Here is a 21,004-nt window from a genome sequence, read left to right as displayed (position 1 = left end):
TCTGACCACCTGGGGGCTGGAGTCTGGTCCACTGGGAGAAGCTGAGCTGTTGATATATGTTGATTCTCTTTCCTCATCTGCCATTGGACTTGACCTGTGGCCTGCATCATCAATGACTTGGGGAATGTGCCCAGGGGTAAGAGGATCCATGCTAGACTCTGAAGAAAAATCAAGAACTTCAGTAATTACTCTACCTTTTCGCTAAGAGGTTTTGACCTACACTTTTGTACAATTCTTACAGCACTTACAGGAATGTCAGAATCCTGAAACATCTAAAAAGACTACACACTTGGACTGGACTTAATTTTAAAAACAAAAATGCCCCACAAGGAAAATTGCATTTCTAAGTAAGAGCTTATGTGCCAGGCAATTTACCAAACATTTTAGTGGAAGGCAGGCGAGACAAATTTTGCTTATTTCCTTCTGAAGTGCTCAGCACCACTCCCCATGCTGTTCCATAATATCTCCAATCCTTTGGAGAATATTTCTGGGAGACATAGGGAGTTGCAAGGGGAAGGGGAAATAGATTAAAATTGCCAGGAGGATATCTCCACAGGATCAAAAGACTTCAATGGGTAGAAGGAGCCCTTCCATTCACCAAAAGCTAAGCTTGGATCCAGCCTGCAGTTTGCATTAGAAACCCCTTCTCCAAACACCACTGCACCAATTCTACGATGAACTTCCCACAATCCATCCCACCCAGTTATTAAAAGTGTCTTTTAATTACACAAATGCTGTTTTTGTACAAATCTGCTGAAACCTTTAGGTATTTCATACCCTCAAGTAAAAAAACGCAAGTATTTTATAACTTGTTTGATGAATTCATAAGGGGAAAGAAAGTGCAAGTTAATTCTCATTACCAGATTCTATAACCATCATAAAACCATCACTGCCATCGCTATCCACCGACAACCTATCTTCAGGACCACTGCCATCTAGAGAGTTGGTATCAAAGGAATGTTGGGAGGGAGTCCTTTTCATGGAGAAGAAGCGCATTCGTCCACTACTGCCTCCCACTGGAGTCAACGGCCCTTCTTCAGTCTTCGGCGTGGGATCCCTAACAAGCAGCACAGATCAAAGCTCTTTGGTATTACTGGATTAGATGCAAAACTATATTGAAAGATGCCCATCGTTATGATAGCTGGTACATACCGGTAGTAAGAGGCACTATATATTGGAGGAAGTGTGGCACAAGGTGTTTTGTACAAAGAAATAAATTGAACTCCCTGCCCACAGCCTTCCGTTATTGCAAGCTAAGCCTTCTACTGTCAGAACTGGGTGGACCCACATTTTTCTTTCGTGGCCATCTTGACATTATTCCTATGCAGTGCTTTACTGGGAACCACTTGCTTACATATGAGCAAGATAAAGAAGGTGCATTTGAGGACACTAGTGGGGTAGAGCTGGCGAGGGAACCTGTGGCTCTCCAGATATTAGAATAATAGAACTGTAGTGTTGGGAAAGTGCACAAGGGTCATCTAGTCCAACCCCCTCCAAGGCAGGGATCTTTTGACCAACTTGGGGCTAGAACCCACAACCCTGAGATTAAGCATCTTGTGCTCTACAGACTGAGCTACCCCAGGGAGTCCTACAGAATACAAGTCCCATCAGGGCCAGACAGCAATGCCCATGGTCAGGTATCATTTGAGCGCTAGTACAACAATATCTGGAGGGCTAATGGCCCCCACCTCTGGCTAGAGGCTGATTCTACCTCCTATTCCAGTGACCCAAGTGTCTGGGGATGAAGGTCAGGCTTTGTCCACTCTCTGGTAAATCCCAAATTGTTACATGTTTTTTCTCACAAAAGTCAGTGGCAGCCATTGAGAACTGAGCCATTTCCCCATCTTCATAGGCTAGCTCAATCATCTGCATATCCCTGCCCAGGTGACGATCTACCTTGGAATTGAGTGTACTTTGAATGAAAAAAAAATTCAAGAAATGTGGAGACTTTTGATTTCTGTATCCGGCAAAATAAGACTGGTTTATCTGGCATTTATTCTACTTTCCACAAAACTATTCCCAACACTATAAAGAAAACACAGGTGTGAAAATCCACTATCATAGCACAGAATGGCTATATAGGTGATTAGAAAATTACTCACTTAATTTGGGGGTGGACAAACATTTTCTGCATCGTGGAGGCCATCTTTTCCCTACTTAAGCTGAAAGCATCTTTTGTCATTGACATAGCCTCTTTGGTGAGGTCCATGGTCACATGCAAGGCTTCCTTGGTGGCACCCTTAGTTATATGCAGTGCACTAGATAACTCCAGCTCCATGCTTTTCAGAGGGATTAGCTCCTCTTGTCCATTTAGAGAGACTTGTATGCCACCTAAAGGATCTACAAAGGAAGATGGGCTAGAAGGAAGACCTTGAGGAGTCGGAGAAAGATTTTCAAGCTCACTTGGTCTTTCTGCACCAAGGACTTCTTCAGCTTCATGTGCTTCTTCTATAGGACCTCTTTCTACTGTAGTTTCACCTACTAGGGCTCCATCACTCTGGGATTTTAGCATTTCATCTTGCAATGCCACCACACCATCTGTGTTCTCAATTCCACTATCTTCTAGAACTTTCGTGGGGCTGCCATCATCCTTCTCTGAGCTAGCGTCCAATCTCAGCTCTCCACCTTCAGCAACCAGTCTCTCCCTGCTCTCTGAGGGGGAGAGTTCAGATTCTATAAGGCTTGTAGTATCTGAGTCAAGAGACTTAGGTTCCAATGCAGAATCTGGAGTAGGATGCATTAGCAAGGCCAGCTCAGCACTGCCGAACATGATGCCCATACAAGTGGTTATGGAATCTAGAGGGGACCCAATTATTTCCTGAGTGTCTTGGGTCAACTGCTCTTGAAATGTCAACAGAACCTCTTTCATCCTAAGTAGCATCAAATACTGGTAGTGGTTGAGTTGCACCTTCACGTGTGCACTTGAATACAGAAGAACATGGACATCTGCAGATACTTCCACATCATCAACATTTCCTTCACCATTAACAATGTGGTTTTCTTCTTCCAAGACTTCCTTTGTCTCTGGGGCGAGGTAGATGCTTTTCAAATCCTGCTCAGTCTTCGATCTTTGGCAGAACAGCTCTTCTCTGGAAAGGTGCTGATGTTTGGCATGATTACTAAAGCTAGCGGAAGGTTTGATTTTAGCTGGTGAGGCAGAAGAGACACGCGGCACTGATGCTTGAGCTACCTCCCATCTCTTTGGGAGGCAGGCCCAGACACAGAGTGGAAATGGGTTGATAAAGTTAAGGGCTTTGCCTTTTGAGCTCTTTGCTCCCTCAAAGTCCAACGAGAGCTCAGCAAAATTGAAAGACCAAAGGTCTTCGGAAGCGGAGGACTTGCCGGGGGAAAGGGGAAAGTCTGCACATTTCTGGGCTTTAGTGTCCACTTGGTAAGCATGACGTAAAAAGAGGGTGTGCAGGAGGCTGAAGTTATCCTGAAATTTAGGGAACTGGGTGTAGCTGGAGTGGAAGAATTCTGAAGCAGCAAATTTACGGAACAGGTTCTGGAGGGCTAAACAACTGCAGTGTGGAGCATGCCTTGTGTTGGTAGCTGTTATTTCTGATGCGTGAATGGATAGGCATTGGGGGCGGTCCCGGTGATCAACCACTTTCTTCTCCACTGGGATGTTTAGCTACAACAATTAGGGGGGAAGTGGGAAAGACAAAAAATAATCAACAAAGACATGCACACTATCCTATATCCTCAGCTTGAAAACATAACAGATCCCTTCTTTGGCAGGTGTTAATAAAAAAAGATGCTTTTTAAATAATTTCATGGCTGAGTCAGAAATTGATCTGGTTTAGCACACTGAAGGAACTATAGTAGTGTTTGGTAAAAGAATTTTAGTGCAACTGGTGAGAAGGCTCTGAGCCAGCCTTCCCCAACTTGATGTCCTCCAAATATTCTATACTGTGCTACATATTCTGATTACTGAACCACTAGTAGTTTCCTTTTAACTAGGGACTTTCATGATTTGGCTCAATTATAGCACCAGTGAAAGCTGCCAGCCTTCCACAAGTTGCATAGAGAAGGATAAATAGCAAAACTATAATTTCAAAAAGCCAGAAGTCGTTCCCCTCACCCACCCACCCACCCTCCTTGTCTCATGACATCCCTTTTACCAGAGCAGAAGAAAATACCTTGAGCATGAAGCCATCCAGTCTGACATCAATGTGCTCATCCTTCTTGCCAGAATTCTCTAGTTTGTATATAGCTTTGAATTGCTGTAAGCTGCGATAGAGATCAAGGCAAAACAAGTTCACCCAAAGCATGCTTACTGTGTCCAAGGTGAATATCAAACCATTCAGCTGCAGGTACAAGTTTGGGCATGGGACTAGAGAGAATGAAAAAAGGACAAGTTAGCCTTCCAGGAGTTTTGGCAGCACTAGATAAAGAAGTGTGGGGGTTAAGAGCTGCATGTGTGTTACAACACAGCATCTAATTCAGTATCTGGCCTCTTACAACAATCCATTTTGAAATATCTTACGGTTCTATAAGGGCCTATTACTATGGCCCTGCCATTCTTTTTCCAGTTTAAATCCATCAGATGCATTCTGGGCCTCTCTGGCAATCTCTATCGTCTTGATTACTCCATGTACCACTCCTTCAAATAAGAACCAGTGAAGGCAGTGAAGGTCCTGTGTGAGTGCCTGGAGGCGGTTGGAGGATGGATGGCGGCTAACAGATTGAGGTTGAATCCTGACAAGACAGAAGTACTGTTTGTGGGGGGGACAGGAGGCGGGCAGGTGTGGAGGACTCCCTGGTCCTGAATGGGGTAACTGTGCCCCTGAAGGACCAGGTGCGCAGCCTGGGAGTCATTCTGGACTCACAGCTGTCCATGGAGGCGCAGGTCAATTCTGTATCCAGGGCAGCTGTTTATCAGCTCCATCTGGTACGCAGGCGGAGACCCTACCTGCCTGCAGACTGTCTCACCAGAGTGGTGCATGCTCTAGTTATCTCTCGCTTGGACTACTGCAATGCGCTCTATGTGGGGCTACCTTTGAAGGTGACCCGGAAACTACAACTAATCCAGAATCCAGCAGCTAGACTGGTGATGGGGAGTTTCTAATCTAATCTGCATTGGGACAACAGCCTTCTGGCACTTCATTTCTCCCTCTCTGCTGGCTGGGTGAAAATGTGATGTCATTTCTTATTTACTGAAACAGTTTATTCCAAAGGGTTGGAATGGTTTGAAGAAACAAGAAGTGGTATCACATTTTCTTCATACATTTTTTTTTTAAAAAAGGAGAACTGAGCTAGGAAGATTTCTCTCATCTCTGATGACCAAACTAACGTTGGGATTCCTCAATTTCCTCATAGGCTTTCTTAAGGCAAATTTCCAAACCTGCAGAAAGATACAGGATCAGCTTCCCCAGAGTGCAAAAGCAAATAGAGAAACAATATTGTAAATTAGAGAAACAGAGCCAAACTATACCACAAGTTAGCTCCATTTCTCTGCCCTGGCCTGAAGTGTAGTTATTTTCTAAGGAACATAGGAGTCCTTTCCCAGTCCTACCTGGACATTAAACTGGACACCTTTTGTAGGCAAACCATGTGTCCCACCATAGAGCTAAGGTGCTTCTTTTGTTTTATACAAAATACCAGTGCTGGCACATAAACACCCCAATGTGGATCAGGACCCTGGTGTGGGAGGTTTTAAAATTTAACCCTTTGTCTCCCAACAATGGTCTCAGTTCAGATTGATTTCTCCCACTCCAAGCATTTGCATTGGGGGGGGGGGGGAAGCTCCCACTGAAGTTAACAGAAGTCTTTCATATGCTAACTGCCACCATTTAAAAAATCTATAGTTTCTTAGGGTTTTCTCAGTAGAGTTTCTTATTCCACATACACACACTCTAGGTAGTTCTCCTCCCTCCCTCTACCCTCCTGTACCCCATCTTTATAGTTACAGCATTTTAATTTCCAATGTCCAGTTGTTTGGTGTGTTATACACCATAAAGAAGGCTGATCGCCGAAGAATTGATGCTTTTGAATTATGGTGCTGGAGGAGACTCTTGAGAGTCCCATGGACTGCAAGAAGATCAAACCTATCCATTCTTAAGGAAATCAGCCCTGAGTGCTCCCTGGAAGGACAGATCGTGAAGCTCAGGCTCCAATACTTTGGCCACCTCATGAGAAGAGAAGAATCCTTGGAAAAGACCCTGATGTTGGGAAAGATTGAGGGCACTAGGAGAAGGGGACGACAGAGGACAAGATGGTTGGACAGTGTTCTCGAAGCTACGAACATGAGTTTGACCAAATTGCGGGAGGCAGTGCAAGACAGGAGTGCCTGGCGTGCTATGGTCCATGGGGTCACGAAGAGTCGGACACGACTAAACGACTAAACAACAACAACACTGTTCAGAATCACACCGTTCGGATTAATGAGTGTCAGTGCTGTGTTGGGGTTCTCTGCGAACACCTGTTAGGCTGGAAGTGGTGTCCCCCCACTTCTTCTGCCTGTGGGTATTACTCAGTGAATAGTTCCAAAAATGTACTCCAAATCTCTTGGAAGCTGAACTCTTTAAGTAGTTTATGGATTAGAATTTTCTGAAGGCTTGCTAGTTGCAGGAGGTCTCGGATCGAGTTTTCTGTGCTTAGTGTGGCCCAGGCTTTCCAGTGTTGGACGATTATTCGTTTTGTTGCTAGTGTGGAACCATCCACCTTGACCTTTTGATAAGCTTCACCTGACAGGTATGTCGCCGCAGGGTGTCTCCTTTTGACATGGTATTGTCCAGCACCAAATTATTCTCATTTCCAGAAGGGTTTGATACTGGGCAGTTCCAAAAGAGTTGGGCTAGGCCTGCTTGTGGCAGTTTACATTTCCAGAAGTCATATGTAATGCCCATGTGCTTCAGATGTATGCTCATAGGAGTATTTTATGTTGGGTTAATAACATGGGGCTTTTCCACATTGTGGAGCTTCTATTTCTTTGCACTGATTTGAACTGAGACAATAGCAGTGGGCAAAGGAATTATACTCTTCATGCTGGCAATTTGTATTATAAAAAATGTTGCATTCAAGTACACAGATATGGAGGTAATTTATCATCTAGTTTGGCCTATAAGCTCCTGAGGAGATGTAGAATAGTTACCTGGAAAATCTGGATTGTCTGGGAAGTAGTACTCAGTGAACTCAATATGAATGGCTGAGGTATGATCAGGAAGATTCAGCAGTTTCCTTCTACATGAGAGCAGGGTTGAGGGTTTCTTACTATGTTGTCCAGCTGTGGAAACCTGAAAAACAAGGAGTTGTAGATTCTCACTCAAGAGTAAAAAATAATGACTGTCTGAAGACATTAGAAGACAGTGTATAAAAGACAGTGATTTGGCCTTGTGGTGCCCAAGATCTAAAAGACAGAAGAACTGTTTCTCTGAAGCACTATTTCAATCTAGAATCTCAAAAATTAAGAGCCCTGAAGCTGAAAAACATGTGAGCACAAACAAGTCGATAGCAAAAAATGATATACCATACTATATGACCATATTACAGTAGTATATTTTCTCTCTTTGAGGCAGAGTAATCATCTATTTGGTTCTTTGAAAAACAAAACAAAACACCAGAATATGTGGTAACAAAGGCAGCAGCTTAGATTGGAAAAAAATATTTACTAAGAGGCCTACTTTCATAAAACAGAACATTTGTGCTGCTATTGTTTAAGATCAAATAAAAAAAGAACATGTATTGGGCATTTGTACTTTAAAAAGCAGAAAGAAGTGAGCAAGTGTCTGAACCTATGGTTTGGTTCACAAGTTAGGAAGAATGAGCAAGTAACAATGTGGCAGCAGATACTCTATCAATAACTGTACCTGATGAATATCCAAATCATCAACTTGGACAACCATACAGCTGGATCGGAGTCTATTCCATGCAGGCCGCTGGAGTCCAAATAGGATAGGTGATGGCATGCTTGCTTGAGGTATCCCTTTCTCTGGTGAGCTTGTTTGAGGACTAGAAAGACCATCTTAAAGACATTTTTTAGACATCAGAACAGGCAAAATTACATTTCAAACATTAAATTTAACAAGATAGTCCCCGCCCCCCCACCAATTCTGTATTGAGATGGAACATTGACTTCGAAGCAGGTAATACAGCATGGAAAAAATATAATACTTTGAGAAAACACAATAGGCTCTTCCAATCAATAATTTGTACTTAAAAAGGAAACCAATCATGGTTCTTGGAAACCCTGCCCACTACTCTAGATTCAGGGACTTTGGTGAAAACTCAAAAGCAGGGACTGTGGCTTGACTTCTCAGCTATTATTTATCATGGCCACTGCCTACTCCCATTAATGAAAGCCCTGCTATGTAGCATTTTGGGAGGGAGAAAAACAGAGAGGCAGGAATTGGTGTCTGAGTGATGCAACAAAACTTTTTAAAGTGTTGGCCCTAGCCAGGGAGGACCATTTGGGTCCTACTTCAGGAAGCAAAGCATCTTGGACCAGTGCAGTCACCCCTCTCATTTTCAGCACATGCCAGAGGTTTCAGAGAAAGGGCAGAAACTTTGCTCTCACTTTGCACTACACTTTGTAGAAGGAAAAACATTGGAGTTACTTGCACCACTTCCCCCTTTCCCAATGCCTGCACAAGTGCTGGGGAAGTCCTAATTTTCTCAAGTGGTCTAGAGCAGGAACTCAATGATCGCACTATAAATTGCAGCAACAGATTCCCACACCCACAAAAGAATGCTCATTCACCCTAATTATATTCAGGTAGGGAGGCAGCAGCAGTATAACCTCTGCACACAATCTCCCTCAACTTCCAGACCCAAGAGGAAAAAAAGTAGGTAGGAATTGAAACCACTCTTTTCCTAGTAAACCTCAAACAAAATGCATGGTGTGTCATGAAACTTGGTTTGTTCTCTTTTGCCACAAGGTGGCCAATAAGGCGGTGGATAAAAAAGACTCACTGCCAAACCTCTACCACTCCACTATGCTACAATGTTGGTGGAGGGAAGTAAATTTTCCTCTCCCCTCCCCAAAAGGAAAGGTGATTTTCTTGCAGAGATCACTACCTTCTTCCACCCAACAACAGCCAATGGCTTGGGGGCAAGAAGAGGTGGTGCAGCTTGGAACAACTGTTGGCCCCAAGTCTTACCTTAGATGGTTACTGTATATTCCTGCGTATAAGACTACTTTTTAACCCAGGGAAATCTTCTCAAAGGTCGGGGGTCGTCTTATACGCTGGGTCGTATTTCTTATACAGCGAGTATATCCCAAACTCTGTATTTTAACTGGAAAAGTTGGGGGTTGTCTTATACGCCCAGTTGTCTTATACGCCAGAATATACGGTACTTGGGAAAGGAGGGAGGAGGCTGTTGACACAGCTGACCTGGCAAGTTGGTTTGTGGAACTCTATTCAGAAATCTTTCCAGAATTAAACCGGTAAGGACATTATTTTAGTGTCACCTTTGTTTTATTCTGGTCTCAGACCTAACTTTTACAATGTTCAACATGGCACATTAGTAGCTGTAGAACTGTGGCAGGTAGAGGATTCAACAGCAGTTTACAGAACACAGGGTTACGCATATTTTGAGGGTCACATGTCTTCTCAAAAGCCTCCAGAAGTTGGTGAATTCATAATTAAGCAAGTATGAAAGATATGTATTTTGTGTTACCTGGTCTCTTTTTGAAGGGGGAATCTTTTCCTGTGGTTTTGGAGAAGGCAGAGCTTATTTTTTCACCATGTTTTGCCATCTTGCTTTGGAATTCGTTCACCAGCTTTTCTGCCCACTGTTCCCGGGTTTCCATGGCCTCACAATACTGCACCCAGTGTTTGCAGCTGTCTCCTGAATAATACAGTAGGTTAATATTGAAAAGACCATTGTCTCTCAACTGCACAATGATCCATTCTGCAAATGCTCTACTGTACTCTGCACAACCTTCCTCAAACAGCCAAAGCATTCGTTTTCCTTGTTAGTGGCATAGTTCAGTTTACAGATGGGAGAGTTTGTGTCCATGTGATAGTCTCCTTTTAGTACCACTCATCACAGGTGAACAAATTTTGCCATTTGGGTTTCAAATTGGAAAGCTTTTCAAAGCTGTATCTCTGCTCATTGTTGTATGTTAGGGAATTTCTGCACAATTTTTAGCACAATGAAAGTACAACCTTTACTAATTTGTTGCACACTGGATTAACTATATTCTGCTCCTTGGTATTATGACGGCTATGAAGAATGTTGTTGCAATTAGTGCAACCTCAGCAATGTTCTGCACATTGAACCCTGCTAAAAACAACCCACAAACCTCAGTCAGAAAGACCATGTATGCCTTTCCACACATCTTTTGTGTGCCTTCCCTCCTCTCCCTATCCATTCCATGGTGGTGATAGGATAACGTTGGTACTGGAGAAGTTTATTGCAGCAGCACACTGACAAAACTAAAATGAGGTAGACTGACTAAAATTCCAGTTCTTAGTCATTAACTGTGTTTAAATTACAAATGAGACTCACAGAATGTTCTTACCTGCCCAGTGGAAAGGATAATAGTCAAAGGCCAACCTCCTAAATGTTAGCTGCATTGCACCTCCCATTATTCCATGTTTGGAAGCACCTATGGTAAAATGAAAAAACCAAAAAACTTCAGTCTTTTACTAGTCTTACATCAGGAGAATAGGAAACAAACTGTGGAGGTGAGCATTCTTCTTTGAATGATACCTTTGAGTCCAGCATTCTCACATAAAGGCTGAAGATGATGCCAGATCACAGTGCTATAACCACTCCAACGCTTTGGAGAAGACAAGTTCTTCACCAGCAGGGATTCTGTCCTTCTTTTTACACTACAAAATTGTCACTCCTTGCGCTTCTGCCTATATTCTGACTGCTTCCAGAGGAGTGGATTAACAGCCAATAATACAGCCACTCTGGACAACTTCCAGAGCAGTTCACTGGCTCCTGACATCCTCTGGGATTGTTAATTGATAAATCTATGTGAATCAGTGGCTTGTGTGGATCAGCTTTCACCTGTTGTAACGGAAAGGCTTGCTGAGCCCTAAAGATGTGTGGTCCAATACACATTTATATATTTTATTGTAAGCCACTTTAGGGAAGCTTTCTAAAGAACACAGTTCAAACATATTTTTTTAAAAAATCTGTCTCACAGATAATCTAACCTATTATCACTGGCCCCGACAATAAAATTCATCCAATATACAGACATTATGCAGTATTAAACATATATACTGGGCCTCTAGTGCCACTGGATAGAGATACTAGTTTCTCAAACATCTACACTGCTGTAGCTATTGAGATTACTTGAAAATATGCACTAACTGTGGGAAATGAAACAAAGAAAACAAATTCGAATAATGCTGAAGAAATAGCACTCAGGTAAAAGAACCAACTACATATTTTTGAGACATGTTATTCTAATAATAAAGAGTCTGTAAGTGATGTGGGGAAAAGGGATATACAGTGATACCTTGGTTTTAAGAACAGCTTAGTTTATGAACAGCTTGGATTAAGAATGCTGCAAACCCGGAAGTAGGGGTTTTGGTTTGTGGACTTTGCCTTGGAAGCAGAACATGTTCCGCTTCCTGTTGAGTGTGTTCCATTTGTATATTGAGTCCCCTGCTGCTATGGGAAAGCACGCATTGGTTTAAGAACGGACTTCCGGAACGAATTAAGTTTGTAAACCAAGGTACCACTGAATAGTAACAATAGCAACCACTGCAGATGAAGAACACCCACCCGGGAATAGGATTAAAACTAGGACAAACCAAAATAACAAGATGGTTCCTCAAGGAGGTAGAAATTGTTTCAAGTAGAGAAGATCACCAGAAAACTCAAGAGAAAATTCACCCAGTGACTTCAGATTAATTTAGTTGAATTATTCCAGATTTTCCCAGCCAGGATTCAAAAGTCATAAGAGACCAGATGAATTTGGAGGCAATCAAGTTCTTTTCAATAAGATCAAGAGTCTGGTCTATTTGCTTATGTAAATTGCTTTTCAACTTCTACCAGTGTCCTCAGAAAACCATCCAAACCTGTCTGGTTACTTCAGCTCAAAATAAAAATGAAAATCTCAGGATGGAACTACACATTACCTCAGCAAAAACAGATCCCCACGCTCATGTTTGCTAGCACAGTAGAATGGTAATTTGTCAGGGAGCATAATAGGGCAGTAGAGGGGTGCTTAGATATTATCCCCACCTTGTTTATTCTTCCTTCAGCCCAAACATACTTATGGTTTCAAAGCCTGATTTGGGAGTGGATGAGAAATGATTAAAAATATGTGAGGAAGATCAGTGGCAGAGAATAATAAATAACTGGAGTAAGAGTAAAGCACTTTGTCCCACCCACCAATTTTCTCTGGAAGTGCCTCTTGCATAATTTGCCTTAAGGGAAAAACAAAGGGCTGGGAACCTCATGTTTCCCCTCAAAATATGTAGTTTTGCTCTTAGGCACTTCTGGACTGTATCACAGTATTAAGAGTGGACCACGATTACTGCCTCACTGATGCCTGTAAGAAGTCTCTCATCATATAGTTTTTATATAGTCTTGTAACCTGCTTTTTTTTTAACTAGACTCCCCATAACAGCTTACAACATTTATAAAATGCAGCTTTTCAATTGTAAAATTTTACATCTCAAAAATTAAGACCATGCAATGGATAGACACATGAGAAAAGATGGGGAGGGGAGGAAGGGAATAAGGAAAGAGAATTTTAGCTTCTCCTCATCTCAGTTTATGTTTGGGTACCTGTCTCTCGGGTGTGACTATCATCACAGATGTGAAGGTCTAGACGGGAGATGAGAAGGTGGTAGGAAGACTCTTTCATATCATGTTTCTCGAAGTACTGGCTGATCACTTTGTGGCTGTTCCCCAATGACTGAGCCCAGGACTGTTGAGCACTCGGAGCTGGAGGTGTGATCTAAAACAGAGAAATTAAGCCTAGGCCTATACATATAGAACTAAGGTGAAACAATGGATTTATATTTTACGAGGAAGGATACAACACAGGTTATACTAAAAACAACAACAACAACAACTCCAAAGGGTGCTCTACTGGAAAAGGAATTTAATATGGGGTGGGTGAGGCTTTGAAAATGTCTCATTCAATGAAGATTGTTCCTTCACACCCTTGGCTCTTCCTTTTCACCTGCAGCATGAATTCAAATGAGGGATACCAAAGAGGAATCTTCAGGATAGGTAGAAATGTTGCCTTTTAGCCTTGCTATTTAAAGATCAGGCAGTATTTCTCTCATCTTTCATATTAGCACTAGGAGATGAGTCTAGCTAGGCACCCAGGCTGGTGGTTCACCACTGCTGGTTTTGACAAATTCCTGGAGGATAAAGCTACCAAAGGCTACTCACTAGGATGACTGCATACTACCTCCAGTATTGGAAGGAGTATAACTCTAAATACCAGTTGCTAGGAATCACAACTGGAGGGAGGGCTACTTTGCTCATGGGCTTTCATAGGCACCTGACTGGCCACTGCTAGACCAGGATGCTGGACTAGATGAGCCTTTGGTCTGATCCAGCAAACATCTTCTTTTATTCTCATGTATATTGTTATTATTACTACCACTCCTCTGAATTTCATCAGTTTGAGTACAAATCTACCCTTCTCTAAAGCTCTTCCCATCTCTTCTCTTCACTGACTTTACATCTCCTCATAATTACTGAGCCAAAAATCTGTGGGATGTTCGTTCGGAAGTCAGTTTGAAAGTTACTATGGAAAATAAAATTGGATCATCTTGAGCACAAACTGCTTATTTAGGCATCCCAAAATTTGGCCCTCCGGCTGTTTTGGGACTACAACTCCCATCATCCCTAGCTAACAGGACCAGTGGTCAGGGATGATGGGAATTGTAGTCCCAAAACATCTGGAGGGCCGAGTTTGGGGGTGTCTGGCTTATGCTATCTCAACACCAAGTTAATAAAGATTTTAAAAGGCAATTTAATGGGTGGTTTAAAGAGAGAACATGAGGGAAGGGGCATAAGAGGGATACCAATGCACTGAAGCAAGGGAATGATAGTAACTATTTCACATGAAACATTTGAAGAAGAGGTCTCAAGAGGGCTTTTTTTTAAAAAAAAATGTGGCAGAAAATAGATGGTAGAACTGTCCATTTCTATTTAATATGTTTTGTTCCTCAGCAATCAAAATCTCTGCAGTGGCCACTATGTGAAAGACAAAAGGGCAGCCACCTGACAGTGACAGAAAATTCTATGCCCAGTAAAAGCTTCTTCACTAATGTCTTTGCTGTTTACCAAGCACCATCATAGCATGTAAGGAAGAGCTGCTTACATGGACAGGTTCAGGAGCCAAACTTTTCCTTTGCTGGGCTGACTTCTCCATGGCTTCACTCAAGGACTCTGCATACTTCATCATGGCCTTCAGCTGAGAATCAGTCAGCACCCACAGCAAGTCATCAAGAAGGAACATGAGCTTGGATGCCACCACATTACAATCCTTTGTCTGCCTCATAAACAGAAAAAAAAGATTAGCATAAGCATATGGTCCAAAAACATTTACTCCCTTTGCTGATGGGACTTCACAGAACGAATTAACTGAGTTTCAGTGGACAACATGTGCAACAACAGCAAAGTGAGAAGCAGGCAACCCCTCTGGCTGATTGCAGATATCTAGTTCGGGTATCTGATGGGAGTTATATTTGCCGGCATGCTCATAGCTCACCATTTATCACTTTTATCTGAAGGAGAAAGGAACAGGCTCCGTTGTTAAACTTGCTAGAGTGTGAAAACGAACAGATTATGCTGTGTGGGTGTTTCAAGCACTCATCTCACTGTGGGAATTTGTATATAATAATCAAGTTATCATATGTGAAGATTAATGATGTACTTCTGTAGGGTGCTTGGTACCTGCACAGCCATCTGCCACAGTGTCTAAAGGAGGGCATGCAATCTGGAGAACATGACAGAAATTGGACAAGCTGAGGGTTGTTTTCTAAAAATAATAATAATAATATTTTCTTTTTTTTGGGGGGGAGGGCGGAAGAAACAGAGATGGCCCTGCAAAATCAGGAGTTTGATTTCTTTCTCGAGCATATTTTCCAGTACCTTGACCTCTGCTTCTATACACCTATTACACACCCTGATGTTAACTATGAATTCCCACTCCTCTCTATTACTGTTTGAGACAAAACATACTGCAATGCCACATAATGTCCCTCACAAAAACCTTAAGAAATAAAAAAATAAGATGCAAATTTTAATAATTCATTACAGCTACAGAACACAGACTTTCTAACTGAGTGTAGAATGACTGCATAAGCAAAGAATTTCAGATCTCCAATATTCAGTAGAAGACCAAAGGATGTTATCTGAACAAACTTGTGGGGCATTCTAAGTATTATCCAACTGCGCTTTCCATACTTGCCTTTCTCTTAAGAGATATTTGGATTCTGCCCTGGTTCGTAATAAGCCTTAGCGGGGTGGTGACAGGATCTTGATCTCCGTTTTCTGTAGCATCTGCCTCTATGCGAAGCGTTTGCCAGGTGAGTTCTTTAAATGTTAGAACCTATGCAGAGGGGAGAGAGAGCACAGAGACAAAAAGGGAAGAATGCTGAACTTTTAAAGATGGATACAATGTATTGTAGCAAATTACAAGTTAGGAAACATACTTTACTGAAACAGGAAGAAAATGTGTGATTGCACTCTAGGGGAAACAACAGAACTCTTCAGCATCCCACCCTGTTTCAGAATGAGATGTGGCCAACAGCAGCAAACCTTTATCCTTTGGGCCTACCGTAATTAGGCCTGGCACAGGTTGCAATTTGAGCCATAAGCCAGAAGGTTAAGATGAGCTCCCAATTACTCCCTTGCAAACAGGGCTCCCTGCCAGCAGAGATAAGCTCAGGCAGGGAACCCCCAAAAGACTGGAAGCAATAGGTAGTTCCCTGCCAAGGTTCGCTTTCTCAGTGTGTGGGAAGCTGGTTTAGATTCAAACCCCTTGAAAGTATAGCTTCAAAGGAGGTTGCTGTAACCAGCTGGATCGGTATCAGATTATTAAAGGTGGGCGTGGGTGTGCCATTGAATGTCTATATTGCAAATCCTTGTGAGTCAACAGAAGAGATTTCGAATAAGAGAGGATTTAATTAGGGTCTTACCTCTCCCCTGTTTGAATCAGTGATGCGGGTGAAGCGGAGGTCACTTTGCTGCCAGCTGGGGTTGACACTGTATCCTTGAAGCTGCCACAGTTCAAAAGAAGCATGGAAAGCCTTGGAGTGGATCTTGATGGTGATGGAATTGACAGCAATAAACATACCCTCTACTACCTTCTCAGCAAAGCCATATTCACTGTAAGGAGGGAAAGGGCTTTTAAAGGGGCAAGGAAATCTGATCATTGTAGCATGATATAACATTGTTACAAGGCAAGTTTCTGCTAGGCAGGTATTAAACACAGCAGATTCACAAGCTAGATGTGAACTCCATGTTCATACTCTCCAACCATTCTTCAGTATCAAGGAAGACTGTAGTAATTTAATGTCTCTCTGCTCATGAATGTGAAATTCTGAGGTTTCAGTATACAGTGGTACCTCGCAAGACGAAATTAATTCGTTCCACGAGTCATTTTGTGTTGCGATAATTTCGTCTTACGAAGCGCGGTTTCCCATAGGAATGCATTGAAATTTAATTCATGTGTTCCTATGGGGGGGAGGTGCAAAAAAAAAGAGGCACCGACTCACCCGCCACGGCTGGAAGTTTTTCAGGGGGAAGCAGGAGGGCCAGAGAGAGGCCTTCCCCAGCAGTCGGACCCTCACGCCCAACGAGACAGACAGCCCGTTCGCGTGCAGGCAGGCTTAAGGCGAGTGAGGGGGGATCCGGCTGCTGCGGAAGCCGGGCGATGGCGGCGGCGGAAGCGCAAGGCAGGCGGGCTCTCGGTCTGACGTTCTCCTCGCGGCGCCCTGCTTCATCTTGCGAAGTTTTCTATGGCACGGCCATAGAAAATGTTTTCGTTTTGCAATTTTTTTCGTGCCGCGAGGCGTTCGTCTAGTGAGGTACCACTGTATTATAATGTATTCAGTAACTGAATTCAATTCGCAAACTGAAACACTCATGAGCAATTATGATCTTACAGTAATAAACACAGAGGAGCAAGTCATCTTTTTCTTTTCCTGAAATATAAAAATATTCACAGAGGGGAAAAATACTGAAATATACAGGTGGCACCGATTTAAATCTTAGGACTGAAAAGGACCAGGTAGTCATGATATTCAAGCAGAACACTGAGACAGGATTTTCTATACCTTAGCTATGTAAAGACTGAGTCACATAATTCAGAACAAAGCATGCCGCAAAGATTGGAAGCAAACAGCAAAAACCCAGCAATTACTTTTGATAGATACCTACTAACAATAAAAACAATAAATAAGTTTGATATGCAAACATTAAGAAATGAATAAAGAATTAGAATTTTCAATATTACCTAGACAATGGGAAAGTATTTTAGCCTTCTGGTTTTATCAAATAATAGGGGGGAAATGCCAGGATATCTATGACTGCTTCTTGTGAAGGGTTCCCCTGCCCCACTGCAGGTGTTAATATAACCATCTCAACAATTGATTACCAATCTGCTATATATTTAGGCTCTATTTATAACAGACTATAATTTTTGCATCTCATTGCCATTCATCTCCCACCTTAACTACTTCTTTATGTAAAGGCCAACAAAGATTTCACTTCATGCATAAGACAAAGTGGGCTTCAGTACATTAAAGATTATTGCCATAGAAAACTATTCATCTTTTGGGTGCCACAAAACTCTTTGATTGTTTTTGCTGCTAAAGACTAACACTGTACCCCACATGTTAACATGGACTAAATCACATGTCAAGAACCCCTCTGGAAATATATTATTCCACTAAATAAACTGAAACTGGTTTTCTCATATATTGCTCAGTTGTTGTTTTTTTAAAAAAGATTCTTTATTGGTTATTTACAATTCATCACACAGATCTAAAAACGGAGAAAAAACAAAACAAAAGAAAAACGGACAAACAAACAAACATATATATATATATATATATATATATATATATATATATACACATATATATATATATATAAACATATATACATATGGAAAAAGAAAAAACAAACAAACAAACACAATTACCAAAAAGTTACAAAATACACATGTGTATCCATTTAGTTAGACAATGTCTAAAAATACATCGATTTGCTCTCGCCCCCTCCCCCCAACCCGTTTCCCTTCTTCTCAACCTTCACTAAACTGTCTTGTCAATTTTTCTTCTTAGCTACGACTGCACCTTTTCTAACAATATACCATTTATTTTATTATGCTTTTAACATTTTCTTATACGTTTTTTCTTTCCTGTTTTCCTATTTCTTTTCCTTTTGTATCCTATTTCTTACACTTCTCTTTTTCCTCTTTCTCTTACTATGTTTTCATTTGAGCGTTTAAATATCCTGTAATAGGTTTGGTTTTTCCGCTCAGTTAAGGTGGCTAGATGATCCCTTCAGCTCTACTATTTATCAGGTAAAAAGGTAAAGGAAAAGAACCCCTGGATGGTTAAGTCCAATCAAAGGCGACTGTGGGGTTGCGGCTCTCATCTCACTTTCAGGCCAAGGGAGCCAGCGTTTGTCCACAGACAGCTTTCCAGGTCATGTGGCCAGCATGACTAAACCGCTTCTGGTGCAACGAAACACTGTGACAGAAACCAGAGTGCACGGATACGCTGTTTACCTTCCCACCACAGTGGTACCTATTTATCTACTTGCACTGGTGTGCTTTCCAACTGCTAGGTAGGCAGGAGCTGGGACAGAGCAACAGGAGCTCACCCCGTTGTGCAGATTCAAACTGCCAACCTTCTGATCAGCAAGCCCCAGAGGCTCAGTGGTTTAGACCACAGCGCCACCCACATCCCTTACTATTTATCATTAACAACATGAAACACAGTAGCAGTTGCTGGGGCAGCATGGGCTCTTGCCATTGCACCACACTCCTTCTCAGTTACTGGCAGTGACATATGGCATTCAGAATCTAGGTAAGCAATGCCACCCTGGTGGCTGCAACTAATTAAATAGAGTATACGTGCAGGTTCCACTATCTGCCCATTCTGAAAATTCACTTATCCAAACATAAAAAAATTATTCCCAAACTTTTCTATATACTCTGCAGATTCAGATATCCAAACATCTGGCGTTTGCCTGCTTCCTTATTTCCTTGCTTGTTTGTGCTTTGCTGGTTAGTAGCAGCCATTTTCAGACAAAAACCATGCAGGGAGGGATGGAGGTAGTGAGATTAGACAAATCAAGGAGCAGGAGAGATCAGACAAATCAGGGGACAGGGGAGATCAGAGAAGTCAGTATTTTCTTTGTCTAACTTTTGCTGGTTGGCGGCAGCCATTTCAAGAAGAAACCATGGAGAGAGGGGAAAGAGGCACATCCCCAATTAGAAATGTTCCCATAGGAATCAGTGGAAATTGTGGGCTCATTATGTGAATGCTTGCCTGACAAACAATTTCCGTTGTGTTCAGTAAGTGGGACCTGTGTACAGTATGTATAGTGCCACATAACAATTACAGTATTGCCACATTAACAAAAATACTCATTTACAGAGTCACATCCAGCAGAGAAGCCAGAAATGTTGAAGCAGGGGGTAAGGAACCTCCAGCCTGCAAAAAGTCCCCCATCTAGATCCTACAGTGCAGAGAAGAAAAAGAAAAAAAACCCTATAACTTTTCATAGCAGGATTATTAAGCAGGGAAAAGGTTAAGAATCATTTCCCCAGGTTTCTGCAAAAGAATTTAGCCTCCCTGGTTGCATTTTGTAAAAGAAACAAAAGGATCAAGGAAAAACTACACAAGACTCACAGGAGGGTTGCTATTACACCAAAGCCATATAAAAGCATATAAAATAAAATAAAAAATTGTGGTTTTGATTCTGGACATATAATACTTTATTTGTCAATACAGAAGTCAGGCTCTGTATTCTGTAGTACAGGCTCAACGTAAGTGTCCAGATTTTCAGTAAAAACTCAAGCAGCAGGAATTGAAAAGTAGAAAACTTGGATTACAAAGTCAGACCCAACACATCATTTAAACAGGGAAAGCAGAAGTAACATAAAACACTGCAATGACAAATGTTGGTTACAAGCAATATGAACCTTTGTCCTGAAGCAAGGGCAATAGGAGACTGTCCATTGGGTGGTCGGGGCTCTTCACATGTTCGCATCTCCACTTCAACTTTATCCAACGACTGTGAACATAGCAAGGAAACAGACATGGAAAAGTAGAGTTACCTAAGAAGTATCTGAAGAAGTGTGCATGCACACGAAAGCTCATACCTATGACAAACTTGGTTGGTCTCTAAGGTGCCACTGGAAGGATTTTTTATTTTTATTTTGACTAAGAAAGACTTGTTCATTAGCTACCCTAAAGGTTTGGGTTTAAGATATTCAGGCTCCTTCTCAAACTACAGGATTAATTACTAGAACAAATGAGAGGCTAGGCAAACAAGTTTGGTAAGCCCAATAGGTTTCAGGTATGAAAACCTTTCTGGGGCAACTCTCCTTATACAATTATTACACAGCAATGTCTTCTGTATGATCTACCTGGCTGTTCTCTGTTTTGGATGTTGTGCTTCCCAAGTCCTTTATAAAAGTATCCTAATATCGGTAAATTATCATGAGACCCATTGAAATAAACTCTTGAGTAAGCCTTAGTTAGCTACCACCCTTTAATATTATTATTACCGTACTACTATTATTTTATTTTTAGGGACCCAGGTGGCTCTGTGGGTTAAACCGCAAAGTCTAGGGCTTGCTGATCAGAAGGTCGGCAGTTCGAATCCCTGCAACGGGGTGAGCTCCTGTTGCTCGGTCCCAGCTACTGCCCACCTAGCAGTTCGAAAGCACATCAAAATGCAAGTAGATAAATAGGGACCGCTCCGGCGGGAAGGTAAACGGCGTTTCCGTGCGCTGCTCTGGTTCGCCAGAAGCAGCTTTGTCATGCTGGCCACATGACCCGGAAGCTGTCTGCGGACAGACGCCGGCTCCCTCGGCCTATAG

General features: G+C 42.1%; 1 protein-coding gene across 3 annotated transcripts in view; it reads right to left on the bottom strand.

The window, feature by feature from the left end:
* BLTP3A (bridge-like lipid transfer protein family member 3A) overlaps positions 1 to 21,004 on the bottom strand; it is a 53,416-nt gene that overhangs the window by 11,091 nt on the left and 21,321 nt on the right. For 2 of the 3 annotated variants that reach the window (XM_035122159.2, XM_035122162.2), the window contains exons 4-16: positions 20,102 to 20,193; positions 16,080 to 16,269; positions 15,350 to 15,490; positions 14,258 to 14,428; positions 12,703 to 12,874; positions 10,469 to 10,555; positions 9,622 to 9,792; positions 7,812 to 7,966; positions 7,097 to 7,238; positions 4,143 to 4,336; positions 2,103 to 3,634; positions 861 to 1,057; positions 7 to 158 (exon numbers count right to left, since the gene is read on the bottom strand). In XM_035122159.2, coding sequence (XP_034978050.1) covers positions 7 to 158; positions 861 to 1,057; positions 2,103 to 3,634; positions 4,143 to 4,336; positions 7,097 to 7,238; positions 7,812 to 7,966; positions 9,622 to 9,792; positions 10,469 to 10,555; positions 12,703 to 12,874; positions 14,258 to 14,428; positions 15,350 to 15,490; positions 16,080 to 16,269; positions 20,102 to 20,193 — 3,396 coding nt within the window. The remainder of the gene's footprint in view (positions 1 to 6; positions 159 to 860; positions 1,058 to 2,102; positions 3,635 to 4,142; positions 4,337 to 7,096; positions 7,239 to 7,811; positions 7,967 to 9,621; positions 9,793 to 10,468; positions 10,556 to 12,702; positions 12,875 to 14,257; positions 14,429 to 15,349; positions 15,491 to 16,079; positions 16,270 to 20,101; positions 20,194 to 21,004) is intronic. The other variant, XM_035122160.2, reaches the window with a different exon arrangement.

This window comes from Zootoca vivipara, chromosome 7 (assembly GCF_963506605.1).
Source record: "Zootoca vivipara chromosome 7, rZooViv1.1, whole genome shotgun sequence".
In the NCBI taxonomy this organism is placed as follows: domain Eukaryota; kingdom Metazoa; phylum Chordata; class Lepidosauria; order Squamata; family Lacertidae; genus Zootoca; species Zootoca vivipara.
Note: the sequence above shows the minus strand (reverse complement) of the source record. Positions and strands in the feature narration are given on the sequence as shown.